The sequence below is a fragment of the Anser anser genome, assembly GCF_964211835.1.
Source record: "Anser anser genome assembly, chromosome: 1".
Taxonomy (NCBI): Eukaryota; Metazoa; Chordata; class Aves; order Anseriformes; family Anatidae; genus Anser; species Anser anser.
Window position 1 is genome coordinate 16,455,387 of NC_139720.1, and position 17,213 is coordinate 16,472,599.

The following is a 17,213-nucleotide window of genomic DNA, read 5'->3' on the forward strand; positions in this document are numbered from 1 at the left end:
AAAAGTCAGTTAAGATAGAATACCAGTTAAAATAAAAGAGTTTTGCATTGCACTCTTCTAACCCTGAACTAACGTTCCCATCAGCAGAAGCCCAATCCTTTCTTGAAACCTATTACTACATGTAGGGAAATAAAGAATTTATTCAAATTGATAATTTTCCTATGAGTGTGTCTTTGAGAAAATCTTTAATTTGGAATTTAAGTAGTTACTTTTTTTCTCTACCTGACCTTTCATTTTCAGCTTCCATGTACGTAATTACTGTTCATTCATGTATGTTTTAAGTTGCTGTAGCACATGGCTTTGCCATATCATACCTACATTACTTTATTAAGTTAATTAATCAGTGAAATGTATGAAGTAAAATTATTTTAATCTGTTACCATGAAAGCCTAGTCTTTTGGGGAGACATTCCTTCAACTTGTAATTTACTAGCTGATGTCAGGGTATAAACAGAAATCAACACTTGTCCTGACTTGTGCTTCACTTGACTTAAACTAAGTAGTTAGTACTGAAGAAGCAGGATAGTAAGAAGTGCGTATATTCACTAAGCTAAGCAGAATGCTTTCACGGTAATAAAGTTCTATTTTTATAAGCTGCTTATTAAAAATGGAAAGGTCAAAAGCTAATTGACTTCTGATTTTTTTCTACGGAAGTGGAATTGTTTTTATCATTCTTTTTGGGAATGACCATTCTTAGTGCTTCCTACTGGATCTTAGCTGCTTTATTTTGTGTCATATTCTTCCAGTACTTGGTGTCACGTTGCTTTAAATTGGAGGAAAAAGGGTTCTCTTACATTCCTAATACTCTCTTTGTGAAGTACTCAATCCAGTTACTGTCATTCACATTGGTTTCTCTTTCAGCTAGATAGAAAAAAATGCAGAAATTTCATAATAAGTAAATTCTAATCAAATAGAATTTTAAACTTATATATGTGCATAATGCAAAGCAAAATAGTGCTCATAAAGCTAGTCTTTGTACTCGGCACTGTTTATCATATTCAAGACAAGGCTTTCATAATAATTAAAAAAAAAAGATACTGTGTTAGAAGCAATATTGAAATAATTCCAGCATTCCAAAAGAGAACAAAAAAATATAATGGCATGCTTCAAATTATTGTGTAACTACTGTTTTCTCATGTTGATTGTACTTTGAATTCTTTCTACATAATGTACTCAGTGAATGCCTTATAAATAAATGTCTCGATGGAACTTTGTAGTCCTGCCTATAATAATCATATTTCAAATGAAGAAATACATTTTAGCTGTCAAATTCAAATTATTATTTGTTGATGGCCCAAAAGAAGCATCAAAAGTTTTTGTTGTTGTTTTCATTTATTTAATGTGAAAACTTTTATTTCTAAAGGTGAGGATTAGATTGCTAAGATCAGTTTGGTAATACATAAAAACATAAAACCCCAAAGTCTCTTTTGGATAATGATAGTTTGACAGATTAGATTATGATACTCTGGATTCTGTGATAGATGTTGAAAGGTGAGAGTAATGCAATCGGTAAGGGTATGTATCACAGTCAACATTCATTCTAGTTTTGGGAAGAGTAATTCTTCAGTTAGCTAATGCTTCCAAGTGAACTCTATCCATGTTTTCATTGTGAAAAGGCAAGAATTTGCTTAGCTTTTCTCAAACTATACCATCATACAATATCTTTTAAACCACCACAGGGATTTTGATAGTAGTACTTAGTAACTTTAAAATTGTTGTTCTCTTCTTTTTCTTAATATGAGCTCTCAAATAGCACTTCTTACACACAGTTATTTTCTGCGTGAAAGTTTTAAGACAGAGGTTTCCTAAATCCCAATTTTGTGTAACTATAATTTTTTAAATGAAAATAGAGAAACTGGGTCCTTTAAGGTAAAATAGCAGTGTAGAGCAGGCTGAAATATCAGTACATGAAAGTTTGAAAGGCCTTTATTGTAGTGCATATAGCCATGCATGTGTCATGCAAAATAGGTGAAACTCAAGGTTGGTGATCAATCTTTTTAATGTGGAATGAATTTGAGGAAAAAGGAGCTTCATTCAAGGAAGAGTTGTTCTTACTGAAATTTTACTTCTTGAGAATTTATGTCAAAAATCTTAAGAATTGATCTTAATAATTCAAGTTTTCTGTATTTTTTTTTAATGTAGGTATTTAAGGTATTAACTGAGTAGGTATGTAGATATTCAAACACAGATTTGTAGGACAATTCAAAATTTAAGTCCCACTGACCCTCATGTAGATCTTAATTTACCAGTGTTATAAATCTTAATTTACTAGTGTCTTATCTGTCTTAGTAGTAACAGGTTTTGAAACCTGGAAGTAAAATAATGGTTGTCTGGGGAAAGAAACTCTGTGATATTGCCTTTCTTACTAAATGAAATACCATATCATTTCAACAATCAAACACTCGGTGGAACTGTTTGGAACTGTTCTCGATTTCATTCCACAGAAGAACAACTGTCATTATAATTAGTTGTCATCCTAAGGTAGTTTAACCCCAAACTGAAATGCTACAAGATAGATAAAATATAAAAAATTATGTGGGTAGAGCAATTAAATTTTAGTTGAAAAGAGAATTCTAGTTGAAAAGAGAAACACCAAGACAAACCAACTCCTCCTTTTCCTATTTTGGAATATCAGTATTTTTTATGTGTATAATAATGTGCTAATTTGTCTCTCAATCGTGTTTTAAATTGAATAAATTATAATTAGTTCTCTTGAATAAGTGTTTACACTGGGTAATTGTATATTGCCAGACTTTAACATTTTATTACCCAACTTGCCCACCAGCTCCTGATTTACTAAGAGGAGTGTGAATATCCCCAGGGTGCCCAGGACAATCAGTCAGTTTGGGAAAAATTGCTTCCTACATCATGTTCCCACCCATGCTTCCATGATCTGCTGATCCCATTTAATTCTAGGAAGCCAGAGTTGTGGATGTGTTGCTTAATGTGGTGGTTATCTAATATAAGCTGATGCAAGAACTAAAGAACCATTCTTTTGGCTTTACAAGAATTCAAAAAAATTCAGAAATTCAAAAAAATGATACTGCGCTTTACTTTTCGGTCAGATAGCAAAGCAGCCACTTCCTCTATTGTGGGGTAAGAGGGAGTTTAAGGGTTGAAAAAGTGCAGTGTTCGAAGTACTACAGATTTCTTTCATCTGCAGCCCCAGTGCCTTCACAATGCCTTGGCTGAATCACACAGTTTTCATTTTTCACCACTTTAGAATATTTAGCAGAGACTAACGTTGTTTACCAGGTTGAAGTTTAGCTTTATTCTGGAGTAGTTATTTTCATTTAAGAACCAAAATGTTTATACTAGAATTCTAGAAGCGTGCATTACTTTGTATTGTGAACATTGTTTGCAAACAGTACTATGCCAGGAATTTTTGTTTCATAAGGTGCTCCTCAAGTTCTCTTCTTTTTGAGAGAAGAGTCATCTTCTCAAATATAAATACATTTTTTTTTCTATAAGATGTTACTACCCCACAGTAGATACCCCAGGATCTTCCAAGTAATAGCATATACCAAGAAACAACCACAATAAGTTCAATTTTGCTGATTTTTCTTTAAAAATGTTGATAGATAATACTTTAAGTTTAAAGGATCAATTACAAAAGAAAATATAAAAAAAATCAGAGCATAAGCAAGTAAAAATATACTGGTTAAGCTTCTAATATGTTTACTTGTTTCCTTAGCTTTCACCGTATTTTACTATTCATTTATGAATTTATATTGGGTAGCCTGATTGACTTGCTATTTTCTGCACCATGAGAAATGACTGGAAAAATTGGTCTTCTGGCTTTGGTACAGTTGATTTTTTCCATATCCTATTAAAATGTAAATATTAAAGGCAATGTAGTACATTAAAATATATATATTGTTTTCTCTTTTTATTTTTTTTTTAGGACAATTAAAGTAGAAGTGTATGATTGGGATAGAGATGGAAGGTAAGACATTGTTGTTAAACTTCAGGATTTTCCATGAACGTATATTTAAAAATGTATAAATATATAGTAGCCAGAACTGAACTAGAGAATAGTCTGTCTCAATATTTAGAATCACAGGTACTGAAAAAAAAAAAAGGTTGTGCTACAGTTCTGTCTTGTTTTGCAATTGAGGTAAATGTTGATGTATCATCCCATTTCAAACATGATGTGTATATGTTCATACATGGAACAAGCAAGATGGGATGTTTTGTGATCTCTAACAGTTACTGTACGTGTGAAAGGAGGAATAATCCATTTTATAAACCCCTTTCTTTGCTTAAGACATTGCTTCACGAACTGCTGCTTTTCTTTTCAAGTAGGATAAAATGCCTGAGCCTGTAACTGATAGGCATGGTTGCCTAGATATAGCAGTGTAGAAACTACCTATTGATTATCATAATTTCAGATGTGATCTGAATGATCATTTCCATGCCTTTCCTCATCAAAACGTTCTTGTAAACTCTAGAACTGTAAGACCTGGTTTTAAATAACTTCATCACTAAAAAGAGGGTGGTGGAATATATGTGGATTTTCTTTAGCTAATTTCAAGATGAGGAATTTATAATTGTTCAGCCCTGCTGTCTTTACTGAGTATACAGTCTTTTTCTGAAGAAATCAGCTTTTCAAATTGTCCTTGTTTTGACAAACAAGACACAATTATTTTCAGTCAGACTGGATTGATACCTCTTCCTTAAAAAATGCTTGAGCTTGTATCTTAATATTTTGGATAGAAAGCATATTCATAAATCATGGTACCAGATGCTGCATGCAATACAAGAATATATTGATTTCCATTTCTCTATCAGCTGGTCTGTCTTAACTATTTCTTATTAATCTTTATATTTTCAATATAATAATATGCATTTACATTTGAATTTTTAAGAGTATAGTATTTATTATATAGTAATGTCTCTGGTGTTACTAAAGCACTTTTTTTTCTGGTATTATAGCTTATGGTACTGTGCTTCTCTGGCCCGGTAGATCTTGTAATCATAATAGGCAAATATATCCTGTGCTGCCATTCATTTCTTTGCTGACAAGAGCCAAAACCAGTTTCAGCCTTTTCAGCTTGTACTTTTGTCTTTTTGGTTCTGTCATGAAATATCTTGATTTAAGTATTCTTACCACATGTTTACCCTCTATAAATACCACCTGCTAGTGCAAATTCATCCTCCTTGATTAGCTATTCCCTGAAGGAACAAAATAACATATTCTAGCAATTAAAAATATGGGGATTTAAATTATCAAAGCATTATTAACAAAAAGTTGCAGCATCACTATAAAGATTAATTTCTATTACCATCCTCTGTTTTTCACTTAGATTTGCCAAATCTTCAAAAAATGGGATATACTTATAATTTATAGTTAAACTACAATATTTTGTGAAAATAATATGAAAATGAAAACTTAAATATTTACAAGTTATTAAAAATAAAGATAGTATTTTATTAATGTGTTGAGCCCCATGTGCTGACCTGTTTCCTCCAAAATCAGAAACTGAGGTATGATTAGAAAGAAAGGGAAGAAATCTGAGAAATAATATTGTATAGCTGCAGCTTGCAGTGAAATTTTTAACATGCTGTGGAATTCAGGCAATCATTAGCCTCTACTGTGCCAAACAGTTTGAAACATCTGCTTTTCCTCACATCTCACTCTTAATACCTGTAATACTAGTATCTAATGAAAAGAAAAAAAGAATATTACTTAAGTGTATTCCTTTTTATTCTAATTGTATGTGTTTTTGCCTCTTGCTTTCCACCTCTTTTGAATTTAGAAGCAGACAACACTGACATTTCACATGTTAAATTCCTCAAAGACAGGACAGTGCCCATCTCATATAACTTCAGACAATTTAAAAATCAAACAATTAATCATTTAAGCTACTTCAGTAGCAAACAGGGAAAATGGTCGTCTACATTCTGATTTAATCCATCCTAACAGGAATAAATTGCCATTTGGTGGTGCCTATGATTTACTAGTGATCCTAGCAAGAACGTAACTGACTGATCTAACTTAGAGTTAACCAAATTTACCTGAAGAGACTCCTATTCAAAATGGCTTAATTAGTCTATCTTTTTTTGTACAAAGCCACTATTACACAAATATGGACACTTTATTAATGAGCGGTTGATAAACGGTCTGATTACCTCACTGGGCTGCAACTTTTTGCTCCAGAGCTGTGTACTCTGGCCAAAAACAACCTTTGAAAGATCATCAGAGAGCCTGGAGATAGCAAAGCAAGTTATACTGAATATTGCAGGTTATTCTGCAATCAGTAAGACAACATTACTGTGCATATGCTTGATTTATGAATCAATATTATTTTATTCAACAGTCTTGAGTTAGAGTTGTTTGTTGTTTTTTTTCCTTTTTTTTCCTCATGCCTTGTTATTTGTGCTTTGGGAAAACAGCTTGAGGGCTCAGCTTCTTACTGTCAAGTTCATGAATTACATTGAGTAATTGTATATTCTTGACTCTCATCTATTTTCAAACATCACTTACAATTTCTTGACTAAAATGTACCACTGAACCATTGTAACATTAACACTTTTAATTATTAAGCATTTCTTTGTCTCAAACCAGTTTTCATACAAAAGTTGTCAAAATGTGAAACAGTTGTTCTAAATCATAACCCTTGTTTCTAAGAGCTGTGATAACCCCCCCAAATATTTGGTGCTATGAAGTCACAAAAGTTGTTTTTGTGCTTCAGAGAAGCCCACTTGTGCGAAACTGGTGACCTCTTTTCTTGAGTGTCCTTATCAATGAAGTACTTGCAGGCAGGTATTACAGGAGGAAAAATAAGATAATATGCAACTTCCCATTGGATACTTTCATACTTCATTTAAAAGATTTTCTTCTTTTTGTGTGTTTTAGCAGACCTAACATTTCCAACAAAAATAGGTTTCACCTGGTTTTAATCAGGCAATGCAAAAACTTCTATGCTAATAGTTAACTGCACAGGATTATTTTCTTTAGTTCATTCATCCTCAACAGAAATACTAGCTTGCTTGTATTTCCAGTGCTGAATTCTGGTGTCATTTATTGCTGAAAACATCTGGAAGATTCTGTATTGGAACACGTTGCATTGATATCCATGACAAAAAATTTGAATAGGAAAGTAGTCTAGTGGGTGTAGAATTGGCCTAACAGATAGAAATAAATAATGAAAAAAAAGGAAAAACTGTAGAAAATTCTTTTCTTTTCTTACACTTGATCTTGAGCAAGTGAGCTGTGAGGGAGTAACACAACAGTTCCACAAACCTTGCTAGAAAATTCTGGTTAAGTGGTATAACTTATAGGTGGTGTAACAGTGTAGATGCACATTATTTGAGGTATTACTGTTTTATTAGGAAAGCAAAATTATTATAAACAGCTGCATTGGAGCAGCTTGCTAAATTACACATATGCAAGTTTGAAAAAAAAAACCTGGAACTGGAGAGGCAACTTCCATTGAGGCACTTCAGTGAAAATTCCCAAGAATACAGTAGGCATGTGTGCTTCATCTGAGTTCTGGGCTGTGTGAGTATGAAAAGGAGAACATCAGCAATTCTCTGATGTTTTTATTTCTCTCTGAAGGCTTTTTTACTAACTTCAGAGAAATTGTTACCTTGTATATGTGGTACAAAAGCCACTTCATATTCTTGACATTTGTGATCTGTTACATAGAATAAATGCTTTTTTTCTTGAATTTTAAAATTATAAATAGTGCCACACAAGCCTGGGGCCACCAAAACAGCCATCTGAGAATCTAAATACTGCAAGAGAGAAAAATTTATCTGAGAACCTAAACACTGCAAGAGAGATCATAAACCTCAGAGTCCAGGTGCTTTGAAATTTTTTCTTGTCCTCCATGTTTGACCTCCTTTTCCAGCTGCTTAGTTGATTTTTAAATGATTGGGCTTTTCACCCTACTTACTGACATTTCTGGTGGTGATTGTCCTTTCCTCCATTGTTGTTTTTTTTTTTTCATTTAGATCATTAAAATAAGTGAAGTTAATAATTCTGAAATTGATTTTCAGCACTTCAAAGCATATTACCATAAGTGGCAGTTTTAGGGATTTGGGGTTCAAGTGATTATTTGATGTAGTAAGAGTCTCTGATAAGCAGTTCATGGACAAAAGTGTTTAAGCCTAGGAATACTTGATGTTAGGAAGGCAAAAGTCTGTCGAAGACAACTATTTCTTTGGATTCTCAGTTCAGAGACTAATAAGGAAATGCATGGGGTGCTGTGCGATAAGGAGTGTGGGGAGGGATCTTTTTATTCTTAATACTTCCAGCAGGTGCTTTTTTTTCAGAGCCAGTCTAGTGGAGGAATGTACATCCATCTGAATAGTGAGTGTTCAGATCTAGGTTAATGATCTTTTAAGAGCAGTGAACTCTGAGAATGATCATTTATGACCACACCTTTTTAACAAGATTAGTCAGAGGAATTAAATCTTCCTAGCTCTTAACCAGTCTGTGAACATTGCCACAAGAAAAAAAGGAAGCATTCCAGTGTCTCTTAGAATTAAGGAAACAGTTACTTGTAAGCAGTACAGATTTTTAAGTACTTCTACCAGAAAGAACCCAGTCTGGAATTGCTTATTGTCTGCTACAGCATATTCATATGTAGTCATTGAGCTATTGCTTGAATTTCTGCTTTTGAAATAAGCAAGCTGACTTGAAAATTTATGGTAAGAATCCTTATGAAAGGGAAGGGTTCCTCTTCAACCAAGGTACATTTTTTGTTTCCAGTGCTGTGGTGACCCAAAATTTAATATACCTTATGTGCTACAGCCTGTATAGAACTCAAGTTCCATTGCTTATATGATACTTCTTCTATTGCCCTGGTTATATAGTTGTTGCAAACTTGAGAGCATTTAGAGAAAGGAAACAATATCTCTTAAAATTTATTTTTTAAGAAAAAAGTCTTTGTCTCAGAAGCAATTTCCTAATCTCCAAAGTGGAAGGGGATTGTTCCACAGTAGGTGGTCCCTTCTGAGTCTTAGTAGTCAGTAATACTTCAGTATATAGGATTTCTCAGGCTTTCTACTGGGTGCTTTGCTTATTTCATGGGCACTTACATGATGGCTGAACCTTTTAATTGTTTGGTTTACATATATTTTTGAATTCCCACAGATTTCAGAATGTGAGATTTTTATTTGGGGTTTCTTTTTTATTTCATTAAGAATGAAGAAAGAAATTTCATGTTGCTATGGATTGTTTCTGTTTTTCCTCTTCTTGCAATATGCAGGTTTATTTAAATTTGCATTTAATATATATAGCATAATCAGAAATGTGCTGTATTTCTTAAAAACAAATTTTACAAGCGATAAAATTATAAAGTTTGACTTTCTATTTTTATTTGCCATTGGAGGGAAGGTTAAAAAAGAAAAGTATAAATTGGTTTCATAGCTCACGGGAAATGAAGGCAGAGTGTAGAGGAGGTACAATGCCTTGTTAGGGAACAAGTTTGAAAACAGAGATGGGGCCAGGAGGGAACGGGAGCTGGAGCAGCAGTGAGCAGCGTTCAGCTGGGGAGGGCAGAGAATGGGCACAGAAAGGTGTTGTGCCCCCTGGCAGTTGTGTAGCTGGCTGTTTGGCAGTCTCCCATGTGGTTGCTGCCTGCTCCAGGTGTTCTGAGATGTGACACTGCAGGTCAGTCCATTCTGGCAGCAGCCATGTGGTTTCCATGCTCCAGCTCCCTGACCCCAGAAGCCTTTCGCAAGGATGCTTCACCCAGCACGCTCCCTCTGGCCACCCTGCTCCCAGCGGCTACTTGGCTGCATGCCATGCCCCGGTTAAGAGTTGACAAAGCAGTTTTCAAAACGTGGGTGACAGAGCACTGCATTGTGGAACTTATTCTTGGATCAGGAGTCGAATTCAGAAAGGAAAAGCTTGTAACCACTGCTTTAGTGTTAGGGTAAGATCTACTTTCTGATGGAGTCCAGTCCTGAGTAGCCTCAGTGAATTGCTTTTCTCCTCCTGGACAGGAAGAGGCAGCCACTGCGATAAGCCTTGGTCTTCCTCTCAAAAGCACCATTGAATGTCACATTACGTAAATTTGTAGGGTTGGTCTTTTCTGATGTAAGTTACTCCTTCCTCACTCTTGATACTTCCCTTTCTCTCATACAGTCACACACTGTTTAGATATCTGTGGTGCCAGTGGTGATCCAGTGAGAAAGTGGTGATAGCCTTTGATAGCCCACTCTGTTTTCTTAGATTTGCTAAGAATCTAAGAAATTCTTTTAGATTTTTTTTTTCATGGGGGGCAGATCACTAATTTACAACCTAGTCCCCATTATGTGGCTAAGCTAAGCAGAAGCTATCAGAAAGATTTAACCTAATAAATCATCTCTTCATTTTGATTACTAGTAGAGTAAGCACACAATGGAGGGAAAATGAAGTTTTTTAAGCAAATTGCATCTTTTGACATTGCTGCTTTCCTGGGTGTCAGTTTGTACTGGCTGTACTTCTCTTTTTTATGAATATGTATATTACATATTTAAATTAGTAAATACTGTGCATTTGATTTGATTTTTTTTTATATAGTCATGATTTCATTGGAGAATTCACAACAAGTTACAGAGAGTTGTCAAGAGGGCAGTCTCAGTTCAACGTGTATGAGGTAAGTATTTTGAGTATATTTACTCGCTTTCAGAAAATAAATGAGAAAACTTCCAGTACTTTCATGTGAACTGATCAAATCTGCACAGTGCTTGTCAAAATCAAAGCTTTGGAATTAATTTCCATTTCTATTTTTATAGAGAAGAACAGAGAATCTAAATGTGTTGCTTCATAAATAGATTTAAAGATGAGTAGGTATGTGTGCATGTGTGTAGGCACTGAACTGTAGTAGGACAAGAAGAGAACTTCAGATGGCTGGGTTGGCGTGATATAACTTGAAGGAACTAGTGGGTTATGCCTCATTTCCACATAAGCAATTTATCATTTACTTCTCCTTTTGCCAACTGTTACACATATTATAAGTTCTGCCTGGACTTCTATAAGGCCTTTGACATGGTCCCACACATCTTTATCTCCTAATTGGAGAGAGATGAATTTGCAGGCTGGACTCTTTGGTGAATAAGGAGTTGGCAGGATGGCCGCATACAGGGAGTTGTGATCAGTGGCTCTGTGTCCAGGTGGAGGCTGGTAACAAGTGGTGTCCCTCGGGTCTATCTTGGGACCAGTACTGTTTAATATCCTTATGAATGACATAAACAGTGGGATTGAGTGCATCCTCAGCAAGTTTGCAGATGACACCAAGCTGAGTGGTGCAGTCGATACACCAGAAGGAAGAGATGCCATCCAGAGGGGCCTGGACAGGCTGGAGAAGTGGGCCCATGTGAACTTAATGAGGTTCAGCAAGGCCAAGTGCAAGGTGCTGCACCTGGGTCAGGGCAATCCCAGACATGAGCACCGACTGGGAGAAGAACTCACTGAGAGCAGCCCTGCGGAGAAGGACTTGGGGGCTCTGGCGGACAAAAAGCTCGACACGAGCCAGCAGTGCGTGCCTGCAGCCCAGAAGGCCAACTGCGTCCTGGGCTGCACCAACAGAGGGGTGGCCAGCAGGGGAGGGAGGGGATCGTGCCCCTCTGCTCTGCCCTTGTGAGGCCCCACCGGGAGCCCTGCATCTGGGTCTGAAGCCTCCAGCACAAGAAGGATGTGGGGCTGCTACAGTGGTCCAGGGGAGGGCCATGCTGCAGCCAGCTCAGCACTGGCACAGCAGTGAGGCCCCACCTGCAGTACTGCTTCCAGCTCTGGGGATGGTGGTGTGGGTCCAGAGGAGGGCCATGAGGATGATCAGAGGGCTGGAGCTCCTCTCCTGTGAAGACAGGGTGAGAGAGCTGGGGCTGTTCGGCCTGGAGAAGAGAAAGCTCTGGGGAGACCTCATTGTGGCCTTTCAGTACTTGAAGAGGGCTTATAAAAAAAGATGGAGAGCGACATTTTACGTGGGCATGTAGTGATAGAAGGGGGAATGGTTTTAAACTGAAAGGGGAGGATTATATCAGATGCTAGGAGGAAATTCTTCACTCAGAGTGTGGTGAGGCACTGGAACAGGCTGCCCGGAGAAGCTGTGGCTGCCCCATCCCTGGAGGTGTTCAAGGCCAGGCTGGATGGGGCTTTGGGCAACCTGGTCTGGTGTGTGGCATCCATGTCCTTGGCAGGGGGGTTGGAACTGGGTGGTCTTTAAGGTCCCTTCCAAACCAAGATATTCCGTGATTCTGTGATCCTGTGCTAGTTTCTTTTATACAAATATCTGATGATACCTACATCAAATGCAAATTCATATGTGTGTGGTCTTGTGCAGACTTCAGAATCTTTACAGCTTTGATGCTGGGATTACAAGTGACAGAGAATTTAGCTTGTTGGGGCTTTTTTGTTGTTGGTGGTGGTTGGTTGGTTTTTTCACGTGATCAGTTACGATCTTTGCTTAAAAATTCCCTTCTTATTTCCAGTTTGGTATTCATTCATCTGCCAGCTCCTGGGATTGTCAGGCAGTTAACAATTCAAGTACAGGGTTTTACATCTTTAGATAACTTCTAACTGTTTTAAGACCTTCTCATGTATTGTAGGTAAATGTAGACTACGTCTACATTCCCTTTGTCCTCAAAGAAGCAATCTGTCTCAGAAGCAATCAAAATGTTTGTACAAACAAAACCTGAGCTGCACAAACTTAGAGTGTCATGAAGGAACTCATTTTCAACCTATTTTCTTCTATTTTGGAAAAGTCCCTTTAAAAATGATTCCAGGTTTTGGCACAAAAATTGACTGCAAAAGTCTAAGCATTAAGACTCATGCATTAAAACAGTTTTAAAATTAATATCTCAGAAGAATTTCAGTCTGGAATGAAAAATATAATGTGAAATTTCAAGGTGTGTTAAATGAGGAGAGGGAATAGGAGTAAAAGATGTAAAATGTATTTTGGTCACTTCAGCTTTATTTTTGGTAGACAGTGTATAGTACAGCAACTCCAGAAGCTGTGGATGTGCTCCACAGCTAGAAGCAGGATAGGTGTTTTGCAATTATGCTGCCTGAGCTAGGAATTCTGCTTAAATTGTCGTAGCCTAATGATCAGTTCTGATGCTGATAAAGCAGAGTCATCCTCCTTTTGGGACCAGAGGTAGGAAGTCTGCCTACACTGTTCTGCACATACTCACTTGCCTGGGTCTGTGTCAAGCATCTGCACTGTATTGCACTGCACACTTCGAGTTGTCTTCCAGAATTCCAGTGAAAGGAATGGTTTAATGGTGGGCTTGGCAGTGCTGGGTTAAAGATTGGACCAGATATCTTAGAGGTCTTTTCCACCCTCAATGATTCTGTGATTCTATGAATTGATTTCTTTTCCATGGTAGGACCATATGAAGTGGTTTGAGTTCCTCCTCCTTGGTGTGTGTGAGTATACACACGTATGTGCCAAATGCCAGGAAGTATTTTCCACTAGTTTAGGCGGTGCAGGTAATAGGCAACTAAGTGTAGTTGCCTGAATGGTGTGTGTGTCCTTTCATCATTGCTTTTTCTCCCAGCAGTAGACTAGTGCTTTGGTACACTGCAGTACCTGAGCATCTAATTTCTGATGGTGTGCATTCTTGATGTCTTTGCACAGAAACCCACAGCTGTCTTGTGATACTGATGGTGTTTGGGAGCAGGTGGTTTGCTTAATCAAAGCAGCATTACCATAAAGAGGTACTCCCCACAGAGGCTCAAGAGTAGCAATTTTCACATGGAAATAACACATGTATTCCAGGGGCCTGTGTATTTCCGTGTGTGGAAATGCACACTATTGAATTTTCACATACATAGGCATATATCTAGCCATTTGTGTGAAAGCTTTTTGGCACCCTCCATTTCACATATGCTCATAGACTAAATGGATGGATTGTGCCCAGTGCTTTCATTTTCTCTAAGCTAAAGTGCTGAATCTGTAGGGTTTGCTTTATAGGTCTTTTATAGCCTCACTTTCAGAGACCTACAAAGAGCATTTCTTTGATTTTAACTTCACTTTTTTGTTGTCTTCCTCAGTCAATTCTGTTATTTTTGCTGTCTTTCATTTCTGGCTATGAGCATTCATACAACACAAGAAAACTGCTGTTTTGGCAGGGTCCAGTCTGTGCTATGTTTATTGTCCCAGGGTGGTTATATGCTGGGGACAGAGAAACCTTAGGAAAGGCTGCATGTGAAGTTTGTATTGAGTGCTTCTGATCTTGGTAGTCATGCACCCAAAGAACAGTGTTAAACGTAGACTTTTTTGATGTGCATTGCCCCATGACTTCCAGAAGTTTTCCAAACTTCCTGATAACTTTGTAAAAGATTCTTTATAAAGATAAACTGAATACAAAATATGGGATCTTTTGTCCCTTTCAGAGTTTATTAGTGCATAGGAATGTTCCATTCTCTTTATGAGGTTTAGTTTTGCTTTCCTTTCTTTCATATTGAAGAGGCTGTAGTCTCCTCTGTAATGGACTTACAAGGTCTTTATATTAGTTGAGTAATGAACATAACCCAGGAAAATGTCGCATCTGCCAGAATTCCCGAGGGGAAGATAGAAAAGGCAACCGTGCATCCTGGTGGAAATTACCTTCATTTTGTCTCAGTTCGTGGAGCCTTGATCGTTTGGATTAGACCTTGACTCATCCTCATGCAATAGATTGCTGTCATCACACCACAGTACATGTCCCCATTCCTGGGTCTGATTGCTAGCAGGATTGAAATGGAAAATGTCATCATACAGTGAGCCTTCTCATTTCTCTAGAGGAGTTCTCTTAGCATACAATGGGTCTTGTTGCATCAGCAGTTTCAACACTTGTCCTATATAACACAGACCAAGTATAAGAACTGAAAGAAAGAAGACATTTAATGTTTTTTCCACTTACAGTTCTGCTGTTTTGGAAGTCTCTGACGGTATTTATTTTCTTGTATTCTAGAGCTCTGTCCTGGATGGGACCTGTGACATTGTGTGTGGTACTTTCTTCATATTTCTTCAGTGGCTCTGTCCTTGGCCTCCAAATGTCACCAAAAGCCAAGATTTTGTTCTTATCCCTCCACCTTCCCCAGGAGGAAGTAGTATCTAAGGCTTCCCAGCATCAGGATCAACAGTGGTCATCGGGGCCATCCAGAAAACCAGGAATCCCTTTTTTGACCAAATCTCCATTTAGTGTAGTCTTGTTATTATGGAGCATCTCCTCTTTTAAATGGACAGCTACTTTGCTTTCAATTTACAATGCAGGCAACACAGGCGCTTCTGTATGATGCCACCTTCTCATTTGTGGATTCATATGGGCTGTAGTTGCTTTTGGGGTAGTTCTGTGACTGGCTGTTTCGAGGACCGTGCTCCTGTTCCCTCTCTGTCTCCATGTTGATAGCAAAGCTTGTTCTTGCATTTAGGCTATCATATGTGTCTGGATTGGTGAAACTCCTGACCAGCTTGTCTGTAAGATTTTCATGGATGTAATCTTAATCCTTAACTTAAAATACGTAAGACCTTCTAGGCTGTAGGTATGCTTTTTGAAGGATTTAGGTCGGCTTCTGCATTTACACCATGAGTTCCAGCATCATGCAGTTTGCATGCCTAGTGGCTCTCAGAACGGAACTCTGTTTTTAGTTCCCCATGGAAAGATATTCTCACAAGTAAAGAGAAGGCAAGCCTATGCAGCTATAGGCTGCTTTTTTTCTGTATGGTATGCAGATCTTTGTTATTCCTTAAGTCTTAAGCCACCCTTTGGTCTTGGTCCATTGCCATTAAACTTCAGTATTTTGAACTGTATCATACTCCTTAAAATAAGTGATCACAAATATGGTGGTTTATGCAAGCAACAATGCAAGGTAGGGAAGAAGGTTGCTCCAGTTATGTGCTGCACTTTTATTTTGAAGATGAGCAAAGATGCAGCTGTGCAAAGTAGTACAAAGATAACTTAAAGTCATGTTTGTTTTTTTTTCTTATTTAGATCCAGGATGAACCCTAGAGGTACTGTAACTTACAGCAGCTTCCTACAGATAGTGTCACAGCACAGATTATCGTGTTCAGTGAAACTGTCCTCTCTTGTTGTATCACCGACTTGACTCCTACCCTAACAGGAATGAATTCTGTCATAACACCTTACAGTGATTTTGCAGTTTCTTAAATACAGTATCGATGTCTTACTCCCAGCAATAGCATACATTTCCTGAACATCCCGTGTTTCCCTCCCCACATCACAACCCTCTGTACTGTACTACTGCTTCTGCATGATCTGTCCGTGCAGTATCACAACAAAAGAGACTGGACAAATTCTTTTTTAATTGCGTTACAGTTGAAGACTGCCCCAAGGCAGATAGAGAAATTTGTGTGTGAGTGGGTTTGTGTTAGAAACACTGCTATAACAAGCACTGTTCAATAGACTTGTTTTTAGTAGGTACGAGTTCATGTAGCTTTCTAGGTTAATGCGGGAGTGTGAGGCTTTCAGAGGCTAAAAAATGTTGTCTTATAATAAAGTTATCTGAAATTTGAGCAAAACCCTTATAATTATTATAATCATTATAGTATCTGCAATTATAGGGGAGAGGGAAGCTGTGCATTAATTCATCTTTGCTCCCAAGTAGATGCCTTGTTTCCCCTGATATTTCAGTCCAAGCTCAAGCGTATTTCCTAGCAATTCCTAGAAGCCAATTGACAAGGTACCTGAAGCAAAAGATTCAGATGAGTCTTCTTTTGGGCACTTAATGACTGCTGGCAAGAAATATGCTGCTAACTCAGGCCTGACTACTGGATTCTGGAGCGATGTGAATGAAGGGCCACAGGGCAGGCAGGCAGTCTGTTACCTTCATCTTCCTATTCCAGGCATTTGTCTGCAGAAGTCACCTTCTGGCTAAGATTCTGGTTCAGCAAGAATTATTGCATTGTATCTAAACCGCTACTATACAGATTTAATTCATAGCTCACCTGTTCAGCAACTGTAATTAGGAGGGGGATGGGTTGTTTGGGATTTTTTAGGGTGTCAGAGGGCTTACATATATGTTACACAGGAAAAGGTTTGAAGAATACTCAGCAGCTTGCACTGTGGCGTACTGGAGGGAAATAAGGAGTCACTCTTGTTTAGCCTGTTCTGGAAGACCTCAAATGATGGTTATCTCTTCCTGCTCTTCATTTCACAGTTGTTCTATGCCGTGCAAGGGATATAATCTGTAGATGGAATTTCATTTTGGTTGGGGGAGAATTTTTGGAAGGCATTTTACTATTTTTCCCATTTCCAGGCATAACTGGTGAAATA

At 37.6% G+C, this 17,213-nt stretch overlaps 1 protein-coding gene across 2 annotated transcripts in view; it reads left to right on the top strand.

Annotated features, from left to right (window-relative positions):
* Positions 1-17,213, top strand: part of CPNE8 (copine 8) — a 105,258-nt gene that overhangs the window by 55,822 nt on the left and 32,223 nt on the right. For both annotated transcript variants that reach the window (XM_083820037.1, XM_083820038.1), the window contains 2 exons: positions 3,904-3,945; positions 10,516-10,591. In XM_083820037.1, the coding sequence (XP_083676163.1) occupies positions 3,904-3,945; positions 10,516-10,591 (118 nt within the window). The remainder of the gene's footprint in view (positions 1-3,903; positions 3,946-10,515; positions 10,592-17,213) is intronic.